Source organism: Camelus dromedarius, chromosome 6, assembly GCF_036321535.1.
Source record: "Camelus dromedarius isolate mCamDro1 chromosome 6, mCamDro1.pat, whole genome shotgun sequence".
In the NCBI taxonomy this organism is placed as follows: Eukaryota; Metazoa; Chordata; class Mammalia; order Artiodactyla; family Camelidae; genus Camelus; species Camelus dromedarius.
In genome coordinates, this window is record NC_087441.1 from 33447744 (window position 1) to 33466517 (window position 18774).

Sequence of the window (18774 nt, forward strand, 5' to 3'; positions counted from 1 at the left end):
TGGAGCTTCTTACCCCCAGGCGTTTGATGGGCCAGTGAGCTGAAGCTAGTCCCACTCTGTTCCCCTTAGGTATTTTCAAATAGCCAGGAGCCCCATGGGGTGTGTGTGTGTGTGTGTGTGTGTGTGTGTGTGTGTGTCTACAGATATGGGATGTTATGGACTGAATTGTGTCCCCTTCCAAATTTATGTCTTCAAGACCCAACTCCTCATGTGATTGTATTTGGAGATGGGGCCTTTAAAGATGGAATTAAGGTTAAAGAGGACATAAAAGTGGGACCCTAATTCAGTAGGACTGATGTCCTTAGAAGAAGAGGAAGAGGCCCAAGGGCACTCACAGACAGAGAAAAAAGGGCAAAGTGAGAACTCAGCCTTCTACAAGCCAGAGAGAGAGGTTTCAGAAGAAGCCAAACCTGCCGACACCTTGATCTTGGACTTCCAGCCCCCAGAGCTGTGAGAAGATACACATGTATGGTGTAAGCTACCCACTCTATGACATGCTGTCATTGCAGCCCTAGGCGACCGATACAAGGGAGCAGGAGGGCCCACATCTTCCTGGTTGAGATCTCTGGTCGAAGGGTGGATGTCACCCCCCGGGAGGCACAGCAGAGGGCAGTGGTGCCCTGTGACTGTGCACAGCCGGCCTCTGGTCAGCCTGGGGCTCCGGCTTAGTTAAAGGAAGGGTCAGAACCGTAAACTCCAAGGTCCAGGCTTTTCATTGGGAAAATAACAACTTTGCTTTGAAGTGTCTGTATAAATATCAATCAAACTGGCCTCTAGAAAAGTAAATGAGATACTATTTAAAAGGAGAAATCAGGGGAAGAAATCAGGCATTTGATGTGCCTGACGTCTAACTCCCTCTAGTTCAATGCTGATTTATGGTTATTTTGTGGAGTCTAAGTTTGAGAGTTCGCTCATGGAGCCTGGACCCTCGCCTTAGCTGTCAGGAGGCTTGAGCCCCTAAGGCTTTCTGGCCACACTTGCCAGCGAGCCTGAGATAATGCAGCTGAGCACAGAGCTGGTCTGTTTCCTACTGACGTCAAGGATACTTCAGTCTTCCAAGAGCCACGATTAGGACCTTATCTCCACAGACCATTCTCAGCACAGTTATGGAACCCAAACTATCCGCTGTTCCTCGCGAGGCTCTTAGGAATGGAAACTTAACTAATATGGCGAGTGGGGAGCTGGTCCCTCCTCCTGCACTGCACCCTCATTAGGATGCTTCACTGCAAATCCGTAGCAGATAAGGATAGTCCCACAGAGGCTCCTTTCCCTGTTTGTATATTCATTAAACTTTTCTCATATTTCAGGGTTTCCTTTCTGAGAACCTCTGTGTGTGTGTGTGTGTGTGTGTGTTTTACTTTCATCAAACCAGAACACCTTTAAAGGATCAAAATAATTTTCTTTATAATTACCAAATATTAGATAGAAATTGCAACCTTTTTTTACTCTTGAGCGTTGGAAGTCATATGTTCCACAAGGTCTGGAGGTGAACATACAGGCAAGTGATTAAAATAATGATAAAAAAGGGTAAATGTGAATCTAAAACATTTCACTGAACAAATATTCATAAATGTCTGTGTGTGACCACACACAGTGACCACAAGTAAACGAACCTAACTGGACAGAACCAGCCCAAACGAGCATCTCCTCCGGGCTATGTAGTAGTCTACTTGACTCATAAGAAAAATAAGAAAGTAGCTCATACCTCACCCACTAAGCAAAATGACAAGAATTAGAAAAATTATCTGTGAAACGTCTGCTTGTATTTTATATTAATAAAGGCAGATAAGGGGTTGTGGTCAAAATACATATAAAGACATAAGCATTATTTTTTCGAGTTTTTTGGAACATAGTTTATAAGATGCTTGAAAGGTAAACCTGATCTTCAAAAAGCTATTTGTGAGTTCATATTCCCTTGGACTTACATGGCTTTGACCAACATTTGACCTAGGGCAGAATTTCCTAAAATGAGTTCCCTGGAAGTCTAATTCTCTGGAATACTCAGATTTCTTATGAAAAAAGGTTTGATGTTCAAATGTTTGTGATATTAAGCATACTTTTAATTTCTGTAAAATGCCTTAACAGCTACAAAATGACCACTGGCTGCTCCCAAGTGAACCCTGGCTCACTGAAAAGCCCCAAACCTTATTCTCTGACAGTCACAGTGAAAAAGAATTTCATGGGGACCGCTTTCAAATTTAGCCAATCCTAAACGCGCCAGCCTGCCTCGCCTGTTCCTGTCCCTGGGAACCACAGTAAAAGTACTTGCCCAGAGTTCTGCTCTCTCTCTCTGCCTCGTGACCCACCTGGTGCTTCCCTTGAGTGGCCCGGTGTGGCACGCTGTGTTCTCCCCAGGGAACCGTGAGTATAGTAAAACCCTTTCTGGTTTCTCTCTTCCATCTGCTTCTGGCCTCACTATCTCTCACCCAATGTAATATGGTTAAAACAAAGTGTAGATTAGGACAAATTGGACATACTTCTTTATTGAAATACTCTCAGAAATGTTAATATGTAAACGTGCATTCTAAATGTTCAGTGTCAAACTTACTTGGCTTTGGAATTTTTTTTTTTTTTTTTTTTTTGAGCAGTATATTTTACAGACTAGCATTTCTGGGATCCCCTTAGGGAGGCACTAGTCTGGAGAGATACCGATTATCTGTCTAGGCAACTTGACGTGTCAGTATTTTCTGATGATAAAAATGCAGACATCATTGTGAAATAAAATCAAACATTATAGTTTAGGGAAAGCTCAACTCCCACATGAAATTTAACCTATAGACTCATCAAGGACCTGGCACAATGACGCTGAATGGTAATATCTGAGTAAACTCACATAGTTTGTGGAGTCCATACATTTTAAAATTCATGTATCTTTTATGCTTCCTAATCTTTGAATAAAACTTTTGGGGATAGGACAGGTGGCTACTTAGTGTCTTCTCATGCATCTTCATTAAACACCTCAAACTCAGTCTCCCCAAGCTGAACCAGCTGTTGCATCTCCATTCTACTTTCCCCAAGTGACATTTCCATCTGCCCATTCACTCATATCAGAAACCCAGAAATCCATCCATCCCTTCCTTGTCCTTTACAGAGTACCCACCCATGGCCCATTAGCCACTACTGTTTTTACGTTTAATAACGCATCTATCCTCTCCATCTCCAGCACTGGTCCTAGTCCAGACCCTCATCCTCTCATAGCACAGTCCTCCTCATGGTGTCCCGATCGCTCTCCCTTTCCCTAATCTTGCCCCTCCCATCCAAATCTGTCCTTCGTACTGATACCATTGTGTTTTTTTCTAAAGTGCATTTCTGATTATGTTATTCTCTTTCTGTTAACTACCTGCCAATTGATTTGCCGTCATGCTCTACAAAATAACCTCCAAACTCTTTACTCTGTCGTAATCTTTTTTCTATGATCTCATCTGTGCTTGCTTGCAGTCTTCTCTGGGCACAAACCTCTAGCACAGAGAATAATTCAGTCACATTAACCTGACTGCCCAGCCCCCAACACGGCAAGCTGTGATACGTCGTGGCGTTTGTTACCTCTGGCCTGGGATTCCCTTGCTCGCACATCAGCTATCCAACAAATACCTCCTCATCTTTCAAGACCAAGCTCAAGAGCCTCTTTGTCAACGAAACCTGTCCTGATTCCTTTCTTACCCCCAACATTATACATTCTACAGGGTTTTATTATACTTCTTTGTTCACATTTTCCCCTACAAAATGGTTAATTCCTAGAGGTAAGACTGCATATTACTCATCTTCAAATATCCAGAGTCTGACATGGCACCTGATACACTGAGGAGTGTTTACAAATGCTTATTTGTAAAGGACTATCATTTCCTTTTGCACACAACATAATACAAATTATACACTATATGTTCCTGACTTTACACCACGTGTGAGGATGGCTGAGAGGCTGCTTCCTCTAAACGAATCACAGGGTACTGCCTCCTCCTTTCCAGTATGACTGGAAAGTAAAGAAGAAACACATATTTCTCTTTGGATATTTTCCTCAAATCATCCTATAACAGAGCAGTGGATTCTCATCTTTCCCTCACTGTCTCAAAATCCCAATCATTATGAATATTTTTGGCAACCAAGAAAAATGATCTCCGACCCTGACTTTTCCTCAGAGGAAATACAGCTGCATGGGCAAGTTCCCAGAGAGCACAGAAGTACTGTTGCCTGACCTCCTGTTTCAGATCCTTAGGGGGCAAGGAAAGAGTGAAACCTCCTACCTGCCATTTTTTAAGAAGAGCAGAGGACAAGGGACTCACCCAGAGGCTTGTGGGAGGGCACTGCTGTCTAAACTCTGGATCAAGCAACGGCACTGACTGCCGAGAATCTGACATAAAGGTCCAGCCATTTGTATCAAATTGTAAGAACAAAAAGGAAATATGAACATTTGGTTTTATGAAGACTAATTTCTTGAATTAATCTGAAGTCGGTTCTTGTGAGAGTTTTAGGAACTATCGTGAATTGTCAATTGTTGGGATTTGTAGTCCTGGGTGAGACTGATTCGTGACCTATATGCTGGATACTTTTATGAAAAACACTTTAGCCTGGTGAGCACAAAGGGCTTAGTCCCTGTTCTAATGATGTGTTAGGGGATGTGGTCTGAGAGGTAGCAAGGCTAGGTAGGAGGCAGTAAAGAAGATGCTCTGAACTTGAAAGAAACAGAATAGAGCTTTAATACTTACAGCTGTCCTCTTCTTCAGTTATACATTTCACAACATAACAGGCGTAGATGAACCCTGCCAGCTGAAACAAAACAAAGATGCTTTAGACACGAGGCAAAGGCAACACGACTGGAACTCACTGGGGAGTGACTTTTTGAAGGCGGGCAGTCTGTGACTAGATTCAGTGTTCCAAAATGGTTCATCAGGCTGGATCTGGACTCCAGTGTGGATTCTTGATTCATGTAATGTCTACCTGCCTTACACATGAATACAGTGCTCTGTTTTCCTCCGCTCTGCTTTTATGTGTAAGATTTGTTAATTGCCAGGCAATCTATAACGAATTATTTTAGGTCTTGAGAAAAGAAAAGAAATACGGCCATTCATTAATGGATTAACATTTCTATTTGTGCCAATCAACTTCTAATTCTCTTTTCATTATCCCAGAACCTAAGATTCAAAAATTGGACTCCTGCTGACTACCAGAAAGAAATGGTTTGAGAGAAAAATATTAAGAGGATTCCATGGAATGTTGCATGAACACTTTGGAAGTAAGGGAAACTCTTATTTAGACCAGTAACAAGAAGCGGGACATGCCAAGTATGATTAAGATGACATGACATGTTACAGAGGAGCAACGGGCCAGGCACCTTCCCGGGTGAGGAGCCTCACAGTGCACGGGACTGGGACTGCACACATCACATCGTCTCTCTGAAACATGCAACAGGGAGGTCCCTGTGCTCAGGGAAGCCTTTGCTCACTGAAATCAGGACCTGGGAAGGAGCACGCAAAGCCCTTTGACATCTACCCCTCAGATGGTGTGGTTTTGTATCCCTCATGTACTGTAATTACTTAGTCATATTAATGAGCACTGGTGGAGGGAGCAAACTAATATAATTTCCTGATATGTAGAAAACATTTTTTCCCCAGAATAATCTAGTTTGGGGGAATCCTTCAAGGTATGTCCTCACGACAGTGATGAAAATTATTCACGATGATATTTCAGACAGGCATTGATCTAAGTATTAACCCTTCATGATAATATTTGGCAGTGAGGAAGAGAATCTTAGGAAAAAGGCTACAATTTTCAACCAGGAAGCTAAGGCACAGGGCAAAAAAATTGCTGTTGTGATAAGCCTAAGAATTGTTTTCCATGAGCTGACAGAGAGCAGTCTTTCTGGAAGATGTGAATGGGACATTTTAAGTCAGAGCATAAACTGATAGGTCTTTAATCAGCAGAACTCTTTGGCGACAAAGAGAGGTCCAGGGAAAAGGAACTTTAGAAAGTCTCTGATTTGGGTTTGAGAAAGAAGCATGCTCTGGCAGGCGCTAGCTCTCTGCCAAAGAGAACTGGCACGTGGCAAAACCGTGGTTTTCCTGGCACAGAAGCAGTGACCCTGCTTGAGAGAGAAATGGATGAGGAAGAAGACCTGTGCAACCTTTCTTCATGGGCTTTTGTTTTCAGATTCCGGATGAGAGAGACTGGGGACCCCCTCCCTCCCATCCGCCAAGTGTAGTATCTGAACCATTACACAAATAATAGACAGATAGAGTACGTACTATTGATGCTACAATAGCCCTTAGGTTTTTAAAAAAATATATTAGAAAAGTCATCAAGTGAGCATTTTTCTCTTAGAATTATATGTTGTATTGGCAATAAAATTGTGATAATAAAAACTATTTTCTTATATAATAGAATCTCCAGGGTCACTATTTTTATGGGACGTGTTTTTACAGTACAGGGTACTATGTGTATGTCTCCTATGTGGCTCTAGCAAAGGTTTTGATTTGACCAAAAAAATCATACCGTGATTTGGGCATTTTCATGGGTAATGGAAAAATAGATGATGTTAACACTTTTTAATCCTTTATCTACCAGGGCCCATGAAAATGCTCTAATCACCTAGTGACCCCGGTCCCGTGGGTACTCTGCTGTGGGTACTGGATCTGACTGGCTAGGTAAAGAGGCTATGGGTTTGATTAAATCCCCTGGGTTCTGCATTTATCTCTTCCTCCACATGAAGTCCTTACCACTGTGGTTAAGTGCCATCGATTTATCCGTAATCTCTTCTTTTCAGTTTAAAATACTTACTCCTTGAATTATCTACAAAGCAACTTTTCTCCTAATCACAAACTTTCCTTTTGATTTTCACTCATCACTTAACTACTTTGAAATGAAAATCTAGGTAAATAACAAATTTACCTAGGTTGATAAATTCTGAGATTCAGGTCCAATGGGTTTAAACTTCTCATTAAAGTGTCACTAGAATCTACATTATTAACTGCACTCCTCTCCCAGAATGCAGCCAAGGTACTGTATTCTGCTTACCAGTGATCTTTTAATTGTATTCGGTGGCATTCTCTAACTATCAGGGGAGCTGCTTTGATATAAAAGTAAATCCTGCTGCATTTCATTACAAAAGCTTGCTGATTAAGAGAACTTCAGCTTTTAAATTGTTCACCTCTAAAAACAAATGGAAATTGGTTTCCCCCCAATTAATCAAGATTCATAAACCCCTGTTATGTTTCAATTTTCCTACAACAAGTAAATTTCTAATTTAATTTTTTATTCCCTTACAGCAATTTATAAATTTACCTACGGAAAAGTGGTTTCAAATATAGCTCTGAATACTTTCTATGATGTGCAACTCTGCTAACTGCTACCCAGGCTACAAAGATGAATCAACCCAGGGTTTCTCAACCTCTGCACCACTGACATTTTGGGGTTGAGTAATTTTTTGTGGGCTCTGTGGTGCATTATAGCATATTTAACTACCAACATCCTACAATTAAGAAAATTGGTAACTGAGATAATCCAAAAATGTCTCCAGACATTGCCATACATCCCTTAAAAGGCAAAATTGCCCCCCCTTAGAGCCATTGTTTTAGATACAGTCTAAAGGATTTTGCAGTCCTGTAACAGGGATACACATATAATTGTAATTCAAAGTAGATTAAGATAAGTGTCAGGAGGAAGGAAGGAAATTGATTGTCTCCTGACTGACCAACAGTAAACTGGGTTCTTTCTTGGTTAGCTCATTAATCCTAACAACCACCTTTGGAAGAACATTGTAGGTGTTTTTGCAAAGGAGAGGTAAAATGCGACTTGTTTTTCCTGAGGGACTTCATCAAGCAGGCAAATTATAGGTTGTGTTCAAGGAAGAGTCAGTAGTTCCATCTGATGAGTTTGTGGACTTCATATTAGAGCACTGGAAATAAAAGCTGGGAAGGCAGATTAGAGCCAGAATCAGAGGGCTTTCAGTGTGTATCAAATTGAAATTCTAACTATGTCATTTCTACACAATACACTTAAGGAGCATCCCATCTTCTACTGAAAAAGTGTCAATTTTTTTATAAAATACCATCTCTTCCTAATGTGATACATAGCTCCCTTTCTAGCCTCATTTCCCACCACTCCTAGTCTCAGAATTGATGCCAATATTATTAAGAGGTTAGTAGTTGGCTGACATATATCAGGTGGTTGCCCTCTGTTCTTTCACTCATTAATAGTCCTGCCAACAAAACATGCAAATGCCCTACATCTCCTCCCTTCCTTCTCCACTCAGCCTTGCACCTTGGGATAATTCGAACTCATCCTTTGAGACTGGATTAAAGTGTTGCCTTTCCAAAGAACTGGTAATCCATTCCCAGGGTAGGTGGTAGGGTGGCATTGTGGAGATAGACATGGAGAGATGGGGATGGGGGACTTTGAGAGGGAATAACAAGGGGAAAGGTGAGATTATCTTCCAAGCAGAGCTCAGGCAACCTCTGCCAAGATGTGGATTATGTTCAGGGAGGAACAAATGGCCCCAGTTCAGAGCGTTTGGGCAACGTTAAGGGGAGTAATGGTACCCAAAGCAGGAAAAAGTGACCCACGTTGTCATGAGGAATACCTACAAATAAGTGGAATTAAAAAAATATTTTATTTTGTTCCTTATTTAAGGATTGAAAAGATACATACACCCCAATGTTCAAAGCAGCACTATATACAATAGCCAAGACATGGACACAACCTAAATGGCCATTGACAGATGACTGGATAAAGAAGCTGTGGTATATTTATACAATGGAATACTATTTCACCATATAAAAGAATAAAATATTGCCATTTACAGCAACATAGATGTTCCTGGAGAATGTCATTCTAAGTGAAGTAAGTCAGAAAGAGAAAGAAAAATACCATATGATATGACTCATACATGGAATCTAAAGAAAAAAAAAAAAGAAAAAACAAGACACTAATGAACTTATCTACAAAGCAGAAACAGACTCACAGACATAGTAAACAAACTTATGGTTACTGGGTGTGGGGAAGGAGATGGGAAAGGATAAATTGGGAGTTCAAGATGTGCAAATACTAGCTACTATATATAAAATAGATAAAAAACAAATTTCTTCTGTATAGCACAGGGAACTATATTTAATACCTTGTAATAACTTAAAATAAAAAAGAATATGAAAAAATATATGTATGTATATGTATGGCAAACATTATGCTGCTCACCAGAAACTGACATATTGTAACTGATTATACTTCAATTAAAAAAAAATGGCTAGAGTAATAACAAAAGATACCAGTGGAATTACACGGGCAAACATACAATTATCCACTTGTAAAAATCCAGAATATTCCAGTTATTTTAGTCTTTGGCATTTAAAGCAGAGCTAAGCCTACATGTTTTTATTTTTATTCATCTTTTCACCTTGATACATCTAATTTGATTTATTCACTTCTAATTCACCTGATAGGGAATTACATGTATCATCTTGATATCATTACTGGCTGAAAGGAAATATTATTTTCTCTCTATGACTAAATCAGATTAAAATTCTTTTTTGTATCTACAAACCAAATTATGATTGTATGTCCCAGAAATTCACTTAGAAGCTAATAGATAAGAGGAAACTGAAGCCTTTTGGTAAGTATTTTAAAAAGATTCAATTGTGGTAATTGAAAATGTAACAACCTTAGTGCTTAACATACTATCTTTTGGACTTCTGTTTTCAGGAAGTTGGAGACAGATACTTTTCCCTATCCCCACCCGCCAAAGTACAGCTGAAAACCCTGGACATTACATACATGAAACAAACATTCTACCACTCTGAAAGGTGGAAAGAAGGTAGACTTGCTAGGAACCTTGGGAACCCAAGGAAGGACAGGGGAGTAAGTTCCCCATTTTTCTTTTGTCTCATACGTACCATTCTTGAAGTTGAAGGAGCCTACAGCCCAGAAATGCCAAGGGACACAGATTAGAAAGCCTGCTCTCTCTAACCAAAGGACCAGGAAAGGGAAACACTAATAAAACAAAACAAAACAAAAATTAAGACAATAGAGCCCTTCTTTAGCCAACATCACAGAAAAAACTGCAGCCCTACTCCCCAGCCACAGATCTTCCCACCTGGCCAGGCTGTGGTGTCTGAGAAGCCAGGCAGGGAGCCTGGTCTTTACTCCTGTCAGGAAGGAGGAAGCCCCCCTCCCTAGTGTCTGTAGAGACCACAAAGGGGGTCTAGACTTCTAACCTCACAATGCAGACAGAAGGCACCCCTCCCTTCCCGACTAGGCTGTGCCAGAGGAGGCTTAGTGAAGAATCAGGACTCTTACCAATGCTCAGCAGTAATGAGTTCAATGCCCTGCCCCCACAGTATCAGATGAGGCCAAGTGGGAGCCACAACAAGGTACTCCTACCCACCCCCTCAGCCATGGAAATACCAGTGAAGGCTGAGTAGAGAGCAGGAACTTCCATTGCCTCTGAACCTTAATGCGAAGCCCTTTCTTTCTTGGGTTTCAACAGAGTCTGAGAGGGGAACCTGGACTTCTAAACCCTACTCAGAAGTAATGAGTCAGTGTCTCTCCTTCCCCTGCCACTATCAGAGGAGCCAGCCAAACAGAAAGTTTAAGAAAGATCTAGAGTCTCATAACATAATATCCAAAATGTCCATGTTTCAATTTAAAATTCCTTATCATACCAATAAGGATAAGGTTCTCAACATGTATGAAAAAAGACAATCAACAGAAGCCAATACAGAGCTGAATGACAGAGATGTTAGAATTACCTAGTAAATATCTTAAAGTAGCTGTCACAAAATGCTTCAATAAACAATTATGAGCACATTTAAGATAAATGAAAAAGTCTCAGCAAAGAAATAGAAGATATAGAGAACTAAACTAAAAAGTTAGAACTGAAAAAAAAATGCAAATAACCAAAAAAAAAAAACCCCCAAAACCCAAAAAAACCTCAACCACAGAATGGAGGAGTCAGAGGACAGAATCAATGAACTTGAAGACAGAACAAAAGAAATTACCCGACGTGGATAAGAGAAAAAGTAGAAAAAAATGAATAGAGTCTGAGGGACCCATGGGACTATAATAAAACATCTGATGTTTGTGTCACTGGAGTACTGAAAGGAAAGGAAAAAGCAGTATTAAAAAAATACTTGAAGAAATAGTGACTATAAACCTCCTAAACTTGACAAAAGATCTAAACTTATATATTCAAGAAGTTGAGTGAAGCCCAAACAGGACAAATTCAAAGAAATTCATTCCAAGATCCATGACAGTCAAATTTTGGAAAACCAATGACAGAAATCTTGAAAGTAGAAAGATGGAAACATTCATGTATAGCTACTCTAGAAAACAGGTGGAAGGTTTCTTAAGAAAACTAAACACACAACTACAATATGACCCAGCAATGCTCTCCTGGCCATTTATCCCAGAGAAAGGAAGACATGCTCACCCAAAAACATGTACACTAAAGTTTACAGCAGCTTTATTCATAATAGCCCCAAACTGGACACAATGCAGATGTCCTTCAGTGGGTGAATTGTTAAACAAACTGGTATATATCATGGAACACTACTCAGGAATACAAGAAAGGACTATTGATATATGCAACAACCTGCATAAATTTCCATAGAATTATGCTAAGTGAAAAAAGTCAATTCCCTTATATATTCCATTTGGTTGAAATTCTTGAAATGACAAAATTATAGAAATGAAGAACAGATTAGTGGTTGTCAGGATTAAGGTGGGTAGAGAGTCACAGGATGTGGCCATAAAACAAAGCAACATGAGGGATCCTTGAGGTGATGAAACTGTTCAATACCTTGACTGCATCAGTGTCAGCACCTCAATAGTGATATTGTACTGAAGTTTTGCAAGATATTACCAGTGGGGGAAACTAGATAAAGGGTACATAAGATTTCTCTGTATTATTTCATATAATTGCATTATATATCTCACAATTATTTTCTGTGTATTTCTATAATTATTTCCCAATGAAAACTTAATTTAAAATACTATATTTTAGGCAACTGTCATTTATGTTAAAAAGGCCTTTTGTATTATAATTTCTAAATTTGCAAATGTATTTAACAAGAGGAGTGTACTTGTTTTCTTAAGTACAAAGACGCATTTTAATTCTGGGCACTTATATCAACAAAGAAGTCCATAATAGTTTTTGATGCTGATACAATATAAAATTATTATTCAACACTCTTTTCTGACTGAGAGTGGAGATGAGGGTAGCAAACATTAGTTTTTTATCTGCAGTTATCCCGTTCTCAAATAGATTAGCTCTATGTTTCAAATAAAATCACCTATTTTTGTTTAGAATTCATAATTCAGATTCTATCATCCCGTGCTTTTTGTACTATGAATTTGAACAGGATATTATGCCCTCACAAAATATACTTTTAAGTTGCAAATGATCTTACTGATTCTTTTGCATCTTATTCCGTTTATATATTTTGAGATTGCTTTTGTGACGTGTTCTAATATGATTATGTCAGTTTTATTAATGAAAGTTTTTTATATGAAGTATTTTTTATGAGGGCTGGTGTATCATTTCAGTCGTTCACTAGTAATTCTTCTCCCAAACTACTGCACTGGCTGGACTATTAAGGATCATGTTGCAAATTTTCTTTGCTACGAATAATCCAGGTGCAGTTATCAACCTGCAGTAACTCTTGGAGGATTGCCTTTAGGGCTATTGTGAATGTTCACAGCCTACTGAGTCAGAAAAGCTTTTCAGAGGATCAGAAACATACCTTAATACCAGCCTTTAGGTATTGTGCTGCATCATCAAGCATGACCGTATTAAACACTTTCTAAAAGATTAAATAAAAGTAGATGTCCATGCAAACTTGTATTATCTACTTAAGGCTGGGAAACAGACTGAGCCAAATGCCAACACTGGCTTAACCAGTAATTCCCGTTGTACATTGGTCTCTGGAGCCTGGTAGATTTCTTCAGGCCAATCTTATCAAAAAGTTACCCGAGTTCACAAGAGCCTAATGTATTAGCAACATTGGCAGAGCAAGAGAGATTCAGGCAGGGTAAAAGATGACTGATAAAATTCAAATGTCAGCATGGTTAATACCTCTCTCAGAGTTTAAATATCACATTAGTTTAAAAAATTGTGTTGAGAGCAGTGGCTCTACCACTCTGTGCAGATGCCAGCTGGGAGGTGATCAAGGCAATGGCCGATCTAGTGCAGCAGAGCTGCCACAAGATGCCTTCAGTCTTTGAGGCAGGACCCATAATGGGAGTGTGTAACCAAAACTGTTCGTTAAAAATAACCGGCATTATGTTATACACTTAAAACTGATAATATGTTATATATCCCTTACATCTCAGTTGGAAAAAAAAATGATTGGGAAATGCAAAAAAGCAATCTATCCACAACACCCTGCTATTCTGTTAATAAAACTTTAATATTGTGTATGTGTCACATGTAATAGGGACCCTGATTTATTTACAGTGAAGCATTTGAGAAAGTGCAATTTTACAGTATTTTGTACAATGTAAACAATCGATACTGTCCAACAGCAACTTTGAACAAATAAGTACATAATTCTCTTGTGAGCAAATGGTACAAATAGCATAATTTTTGCTCAGAGATAATAAGGAACCTAAAGCAAAATTAATTGTACAACAAGTGAGACATATGCCAAAATAAATTAGCCCATCTTAGGTCTGTCAACATTAACAGACAAGGCTAAATATGTTCATTGGAGAGGGTGTGATGTTCCAGTGATGACAGTGGGAGTATAAGGCCAGATTCTTCTGAAGAGACTGGGAGAACTGTACTGGAATACCAGTTGCAAAAATAACCTATATTTTTTAAAAAGGTGCTAAAACTATGCTAACATTTCTCTCTTTTTCAGAGGTGCTAGATAGAAGATAAGGAAAATGTGGAATATAAAACTCACCTGGGACTTAACATTACATATTTTTATATCATACCACCATATTTCAAGAAATCCTCAATAAGATGACATCATGAGAATATGTATATGTAAGTGTATAGAATATGCATGGAGACTGTACACGGGATCTGTACCTGGTTAAAGATCTAGACCCTGAAAAGGGCCATGATGAAGAGATCAGTTTAGAACTGGAGGACAGTTTTAAGAAGCATGCTTTAGGTGTCTCACTTTAAGTCTTGTTCTGCATGTCATTTAAAAATTCTTGAGAAAGAACAACAATGATCTGATGATCAAATTCTCTAAAATATGAAGGATGCCTGAACCAGCAGTTTGGTCCTAAGTTATCTGAAGAGAATGACTGCATGTAGAACAAGAGAGGTGACTAGCCCCACTTCCTTCGGGTCTTGTCAGTCAAAATGCTGACAGTGTTCAATGCTGGTGCCACAGCTGAAGAGATACTCAACAGAATTGTAACCACACAATGAAGGGAGACAGAGGAATGAGATATGATGAGTAAACTTCCCAGTTCATAGGAAGTTATCAATAAACATTGTGATGATGGTGATGATGTTGATGATGATGATAGAGAATTCCCCATGCAACCGATGGTTGCCTGCTTCCTGGGAACATCACTGAAAACCACATGACCCTGTGATCACTTCCTCCAGAGATTTTAAAAATAAGGAATGAGTAAATTATCATTGTTTAGAAATAAAAATTTAGAAATAGTCCATTCATATGTTTTCTGTATAGATGATGTTAAATTAACATTTAACAAAGAGAAAAGTGAACATTTCTACCCATTTTAATTTAGTAAATATACTGTATTTTTCCATGTTAAAGTAAATGTGATGAAATACAGTAGGCCAGTTAATATTTGGGTGATGGTGAATCAGACATTGTCTCTGTCTGTAAGATTCTGTCTTATCCACGTTTCCAGGGGAGTCTAGGATCCTTAGAATAACACAGCTGTATTTACGTGGGCACAAGTCCTCTGTTTAGGCAGAAGTCATTCCTTCCAATTTCATCTGAGGATACTAAGCAGATTGGACTCCACTGGAGAACTTTCTGGAAATGACCAGTTATCATCTTCCAGACTGGAAGCTGACTTCCCTTTGAGTGTTTTTTTTTTTTTTTTTTTTTTTTAACTAAAACAGGAGTTGAGTCAAGAAATACAGCTGAGACTCATAAACCTCATTGGACAAACTGCAAGTCTGACCTCAAACTCCTTGCTGGCTCTGTGGATGCTTTGTCATGGCCAGCTGGAACGTCCCCATGGCTTGCAAGCACATACTATCTTCTCATAGACCAGAATTTTAGTCCAGCCTGGCTGGTTATGTGGTGGGGGGTAAGAAAGAGCTAATGGTACCCAACTTTGATGAATCCTCATAAATCATTTCCTCTTTTGGCAGATAATGAGTGTCAGAAGAAGTGTTAAATGACAAATTCATCATTATGAAAGATATTGATTAACATTATATCAACACGATGTCAATAAGAACAGTATTCTCACTGTACTAAAAAAGAAAAAAGAAACTAAATAAAAAGGAAACATCAATGTATACTAGCTAGAGAGAAAACTTGCTTCAAAATGTTATAGTAAACTTAGATGTATTGTTAAGGTTTTGAAAATATGGTTAAATAGGACGCTTAGAGCAACTGGTCCCTTTACCATGACGTCTGTGGGAATAAGCTTTATGCTTATGAAAAGGTATTTTATGGAGCATTCAATGAAGCTTCCTTCTGAAGCCAAGTTGTTGCTGTAATATGTGGCAGGGGAGGATGAATGGGAGTGAAGGTAGTAACAGAAAAAGAACCCCCCAAGGGGAGCAATTTTGAAAGGCACAAAACTGAATTAAAGTGTCACTTAAAAGGCCTGTCAGCTCTGTCCACGGGTGGCAGGGCAATCTAGTTGGATTGAATAACTTTGGAGTCAGAACTCAGCTATGAATGGTGTTCTTCACTGTCCTCTCTTCTTTTCTCAGTTGCCTTCTTTTCAGGATAAATCCTAGATTACCTCCTTTCTACAGATCACACAGCCAATATGAGGGTGAAAGATACAGCGTCAACACCCTCAGAATAAAAGGATTTCATTAATTAACGTAACAAGATCGTTGCCATCTTGGGAATATATAAACTAGGAAAAACTGCAGCACTATTTGTGTGTTTTACTTTTTCATTTTCCAATGTTTAAACTTCAAGCAACCAATCATCTAACTAGCCCCTCACATCCTGGGAGGTAGAAAAGGAAAGGCTAGTTATTACTCTGCAGGGTAATAGCTGGCATTGTTGAAGTGCTCACTGTATTCTGGGCATAAGCTCATATCTTTACAGATTTGTCCTACCTATTCTTTCCAAAACCAAGGAGAGATTTTTCTGTCATCACCCATAATTTATAAATGAGAAAGCTGAGGCTTAGGGGAATTAAGTGATGCTCCAAGATTAAGAGAGAGTAAGGAAAGGACTTCAGTCCAGGTCTGTAAACCTGAAATCCTGTTTTTCACTCTTACATGGTATTGTTAATTTCTCTAACAGGCAAAACTGACAATACTCTCACGTGAGGGGAAAATAAGATTCTAAAACCCTAAGTGAATTCACACTCAGAAAGGAAAATCATAAAATTAAGTTCACCTACTTTCCCAAGTTGGAAATTTGAACAGAGAGGATAGTATTGAGATTTGCATTAGCAGAGCTTGGAAATCAGGAAGAAAAAACCCAGCTCAGCTAGCAGACAAACCACAGAGGAGTTTAATGCCACTCGTGGGGAACCTGGAGTATACAGGAGAACTGGAGTGTCCCTCCTACTCATTTAATTACCATTTCAGTTCTCTTACGGTGGTTCCAACTCATCATGATTTTATAGTCCTCCTCTGAATTGTTTATATACGCTCCTACACACCAGAGTGGGCTTCTTATATTAGAATATATTGGTGAGCCACTAATTACCGTCAGTTTACTGCTGGTGAGCAAGGCAAGCCTCACATTAGCTGGATGGTTATAGGGGTGGTATGGTTTTAAAAGCCTGAAAAATCTAATCAATGGCTCTCCTTGCTCATAAGATTAAGACTTGACACCAAAGCATTCAAGAACATGCACGACTGGTTCCATCTTATGATTCCAGCCCCAACTCTTGTGACTTCCCTTTATTCTTCATATTAAATCTCTGGGCAGTTACCCCCACATATATCTCATACTGTTTGATACCTTCATGCTTTTGATTATGGCATCTCCCTATCCAACAAATAAAATGTAACACTATATAGTGAGTGCCTACATGCAGCATGGGCTACTTGAAGGCTGCTTTTCAGGGAGGTATTCCTAAAATGTCAAAAGGCACAGATGGGTACTCTTTGCTCTCTACTCATATAGCACCTTGTTAAATACTGTTATACAACTTAATTCACTTTATTTTAATTTTTTTTTGCATATTAACTCTTAAACTGGGCTATGAGCATCCTCAAAATTCCCCATGAATATTTCTATTATCCCAGAAAGTTCCCTCTGGACCCTTTCTTGCCACCATTCCTCCCATTCCTACACCACCCACCAGGCAACCAGTGTTTGGATTGCAATGGCCATATAATAATTTTTCATACAAATAGAATCTCACTGCTTTGTGTCTAGCTTTTTCCATTGAACATATCATTTTTGAGATTAATTCAAGATATTGCATGTGTCAGTAATTTATTCTCTTTTAGTTTCAACTGGCATTCCATCATATGAATATTCATATATCAGTTAACTTTTGCTACATAACAAACCACCCCAAAATTTAGGGTTTGAAACAGCAACTATTCATTTTTTGCTCATTGTTCTGTGGGTTGGCAATTTGGGCTGAGTTCAGATGGACAGTCCTTTTGCTAGACTTGGTTGAGTTCACTCATGCATCTGTGGTTGACTGTCAATCATCTAGGTAGCTCTTTCCTTGGAGTTGGCTGATTGTTAGTTGAGATGATGAGAACAAATGGACCACATATTTGTGGTCTCACATATTTAATCATCCATCAGGGAAATCTGGCTTGTTCAAGTTGATATGGCAGATTCTCAGAGCAGTTAATAGTAGGCTGAACTTTCCAAATTTCTGTTTGTATTATTTTTGCTATCATCCCAATGTCAAAATGAATGGATTGTCATTACAGAAAAAAATCTCCCATGTTACCACAATTTACTTATCTATTTATCTGTTGAAGGAAATTAGTGTTGCCTCCAGGTTTGGGGGGTACTATGCCCTAAATATTTTCTAAAGATCTCTTTGTGAACATATATTTTCTTTCACCTTAAAGGGATACCCATTAGTGAAATTGCTGGGTCATTTCAGGGTAAGGACCTTGGCTGGACAGAAGAGGTCTGGACTTTTGGAAATAATTAGCAGAGAGAATTAACAGTAGATTCTTCAAGAATATAGATTACTGTTATCCAAATTTTATCTTTATTTTAAATTTTTGGTATGTTTGTACAATGTGATCATCTTCTCAACATCTCATTATGCCCTAAACCTCAGTAAAATTTTGCTCTGCGTTCTTACATTAGCAGTACTTTGGGGAACTAAAGGAATCAAGGTGACAATGTACAAAGAAGAGATGTAAAGAGATGACTGAGAATTCAATTGAAAGAGTGGAACTAGGAGTGTCAAGAAAGGCCCTAAGATTCCCCCCGGGATATTGCAGAATGCACTGTGTCTGGGATGGGAGTTTGGACTACTTTTTAATCCCAGAGAACAAGTTTATCCCAGCAGATGGAAGGCTCTCATTGGCAAACGAACAAGCATAATGCCTAGCACTTAGTAAACTCTCCAGGATTGACTAGGTTCTGTTCCCATCTAGTTCCAATCTTGCATCTTGGGCTAACTCACATAATTATACTTTAAGATTTTCTGATTAAATAGCAA

The 18774-nt window shown here is 39.0% G+C and overlaps 1 protein-coding gene across 6 annotated transcripts in view; it reads right to left on the bottom strand.

Annotated features, from left to right (window-relative positions):
- The window catches only part of NKAIN2 (sodium/potassium transporting ATPase interacting 2), an 850734-nt gene that overhangs the window by 20883 nt on the left and 811077 nt on the right, over positions 1–18774 (bottom strand). For all 6 annotated transcript variants that reach the window (XM_064486725.1, XM_064486723.1, XM_064486722.1 and 3 more), the window contains one exon: positions 4704–4764. In XM_064486725.1, the coding sequence (XP_064342795.1) occupies positions 4704–4764 (61 nt within the window). The remainder of the gene's footprint in view (positions 1–4703; positions 4765–18774) is intronic.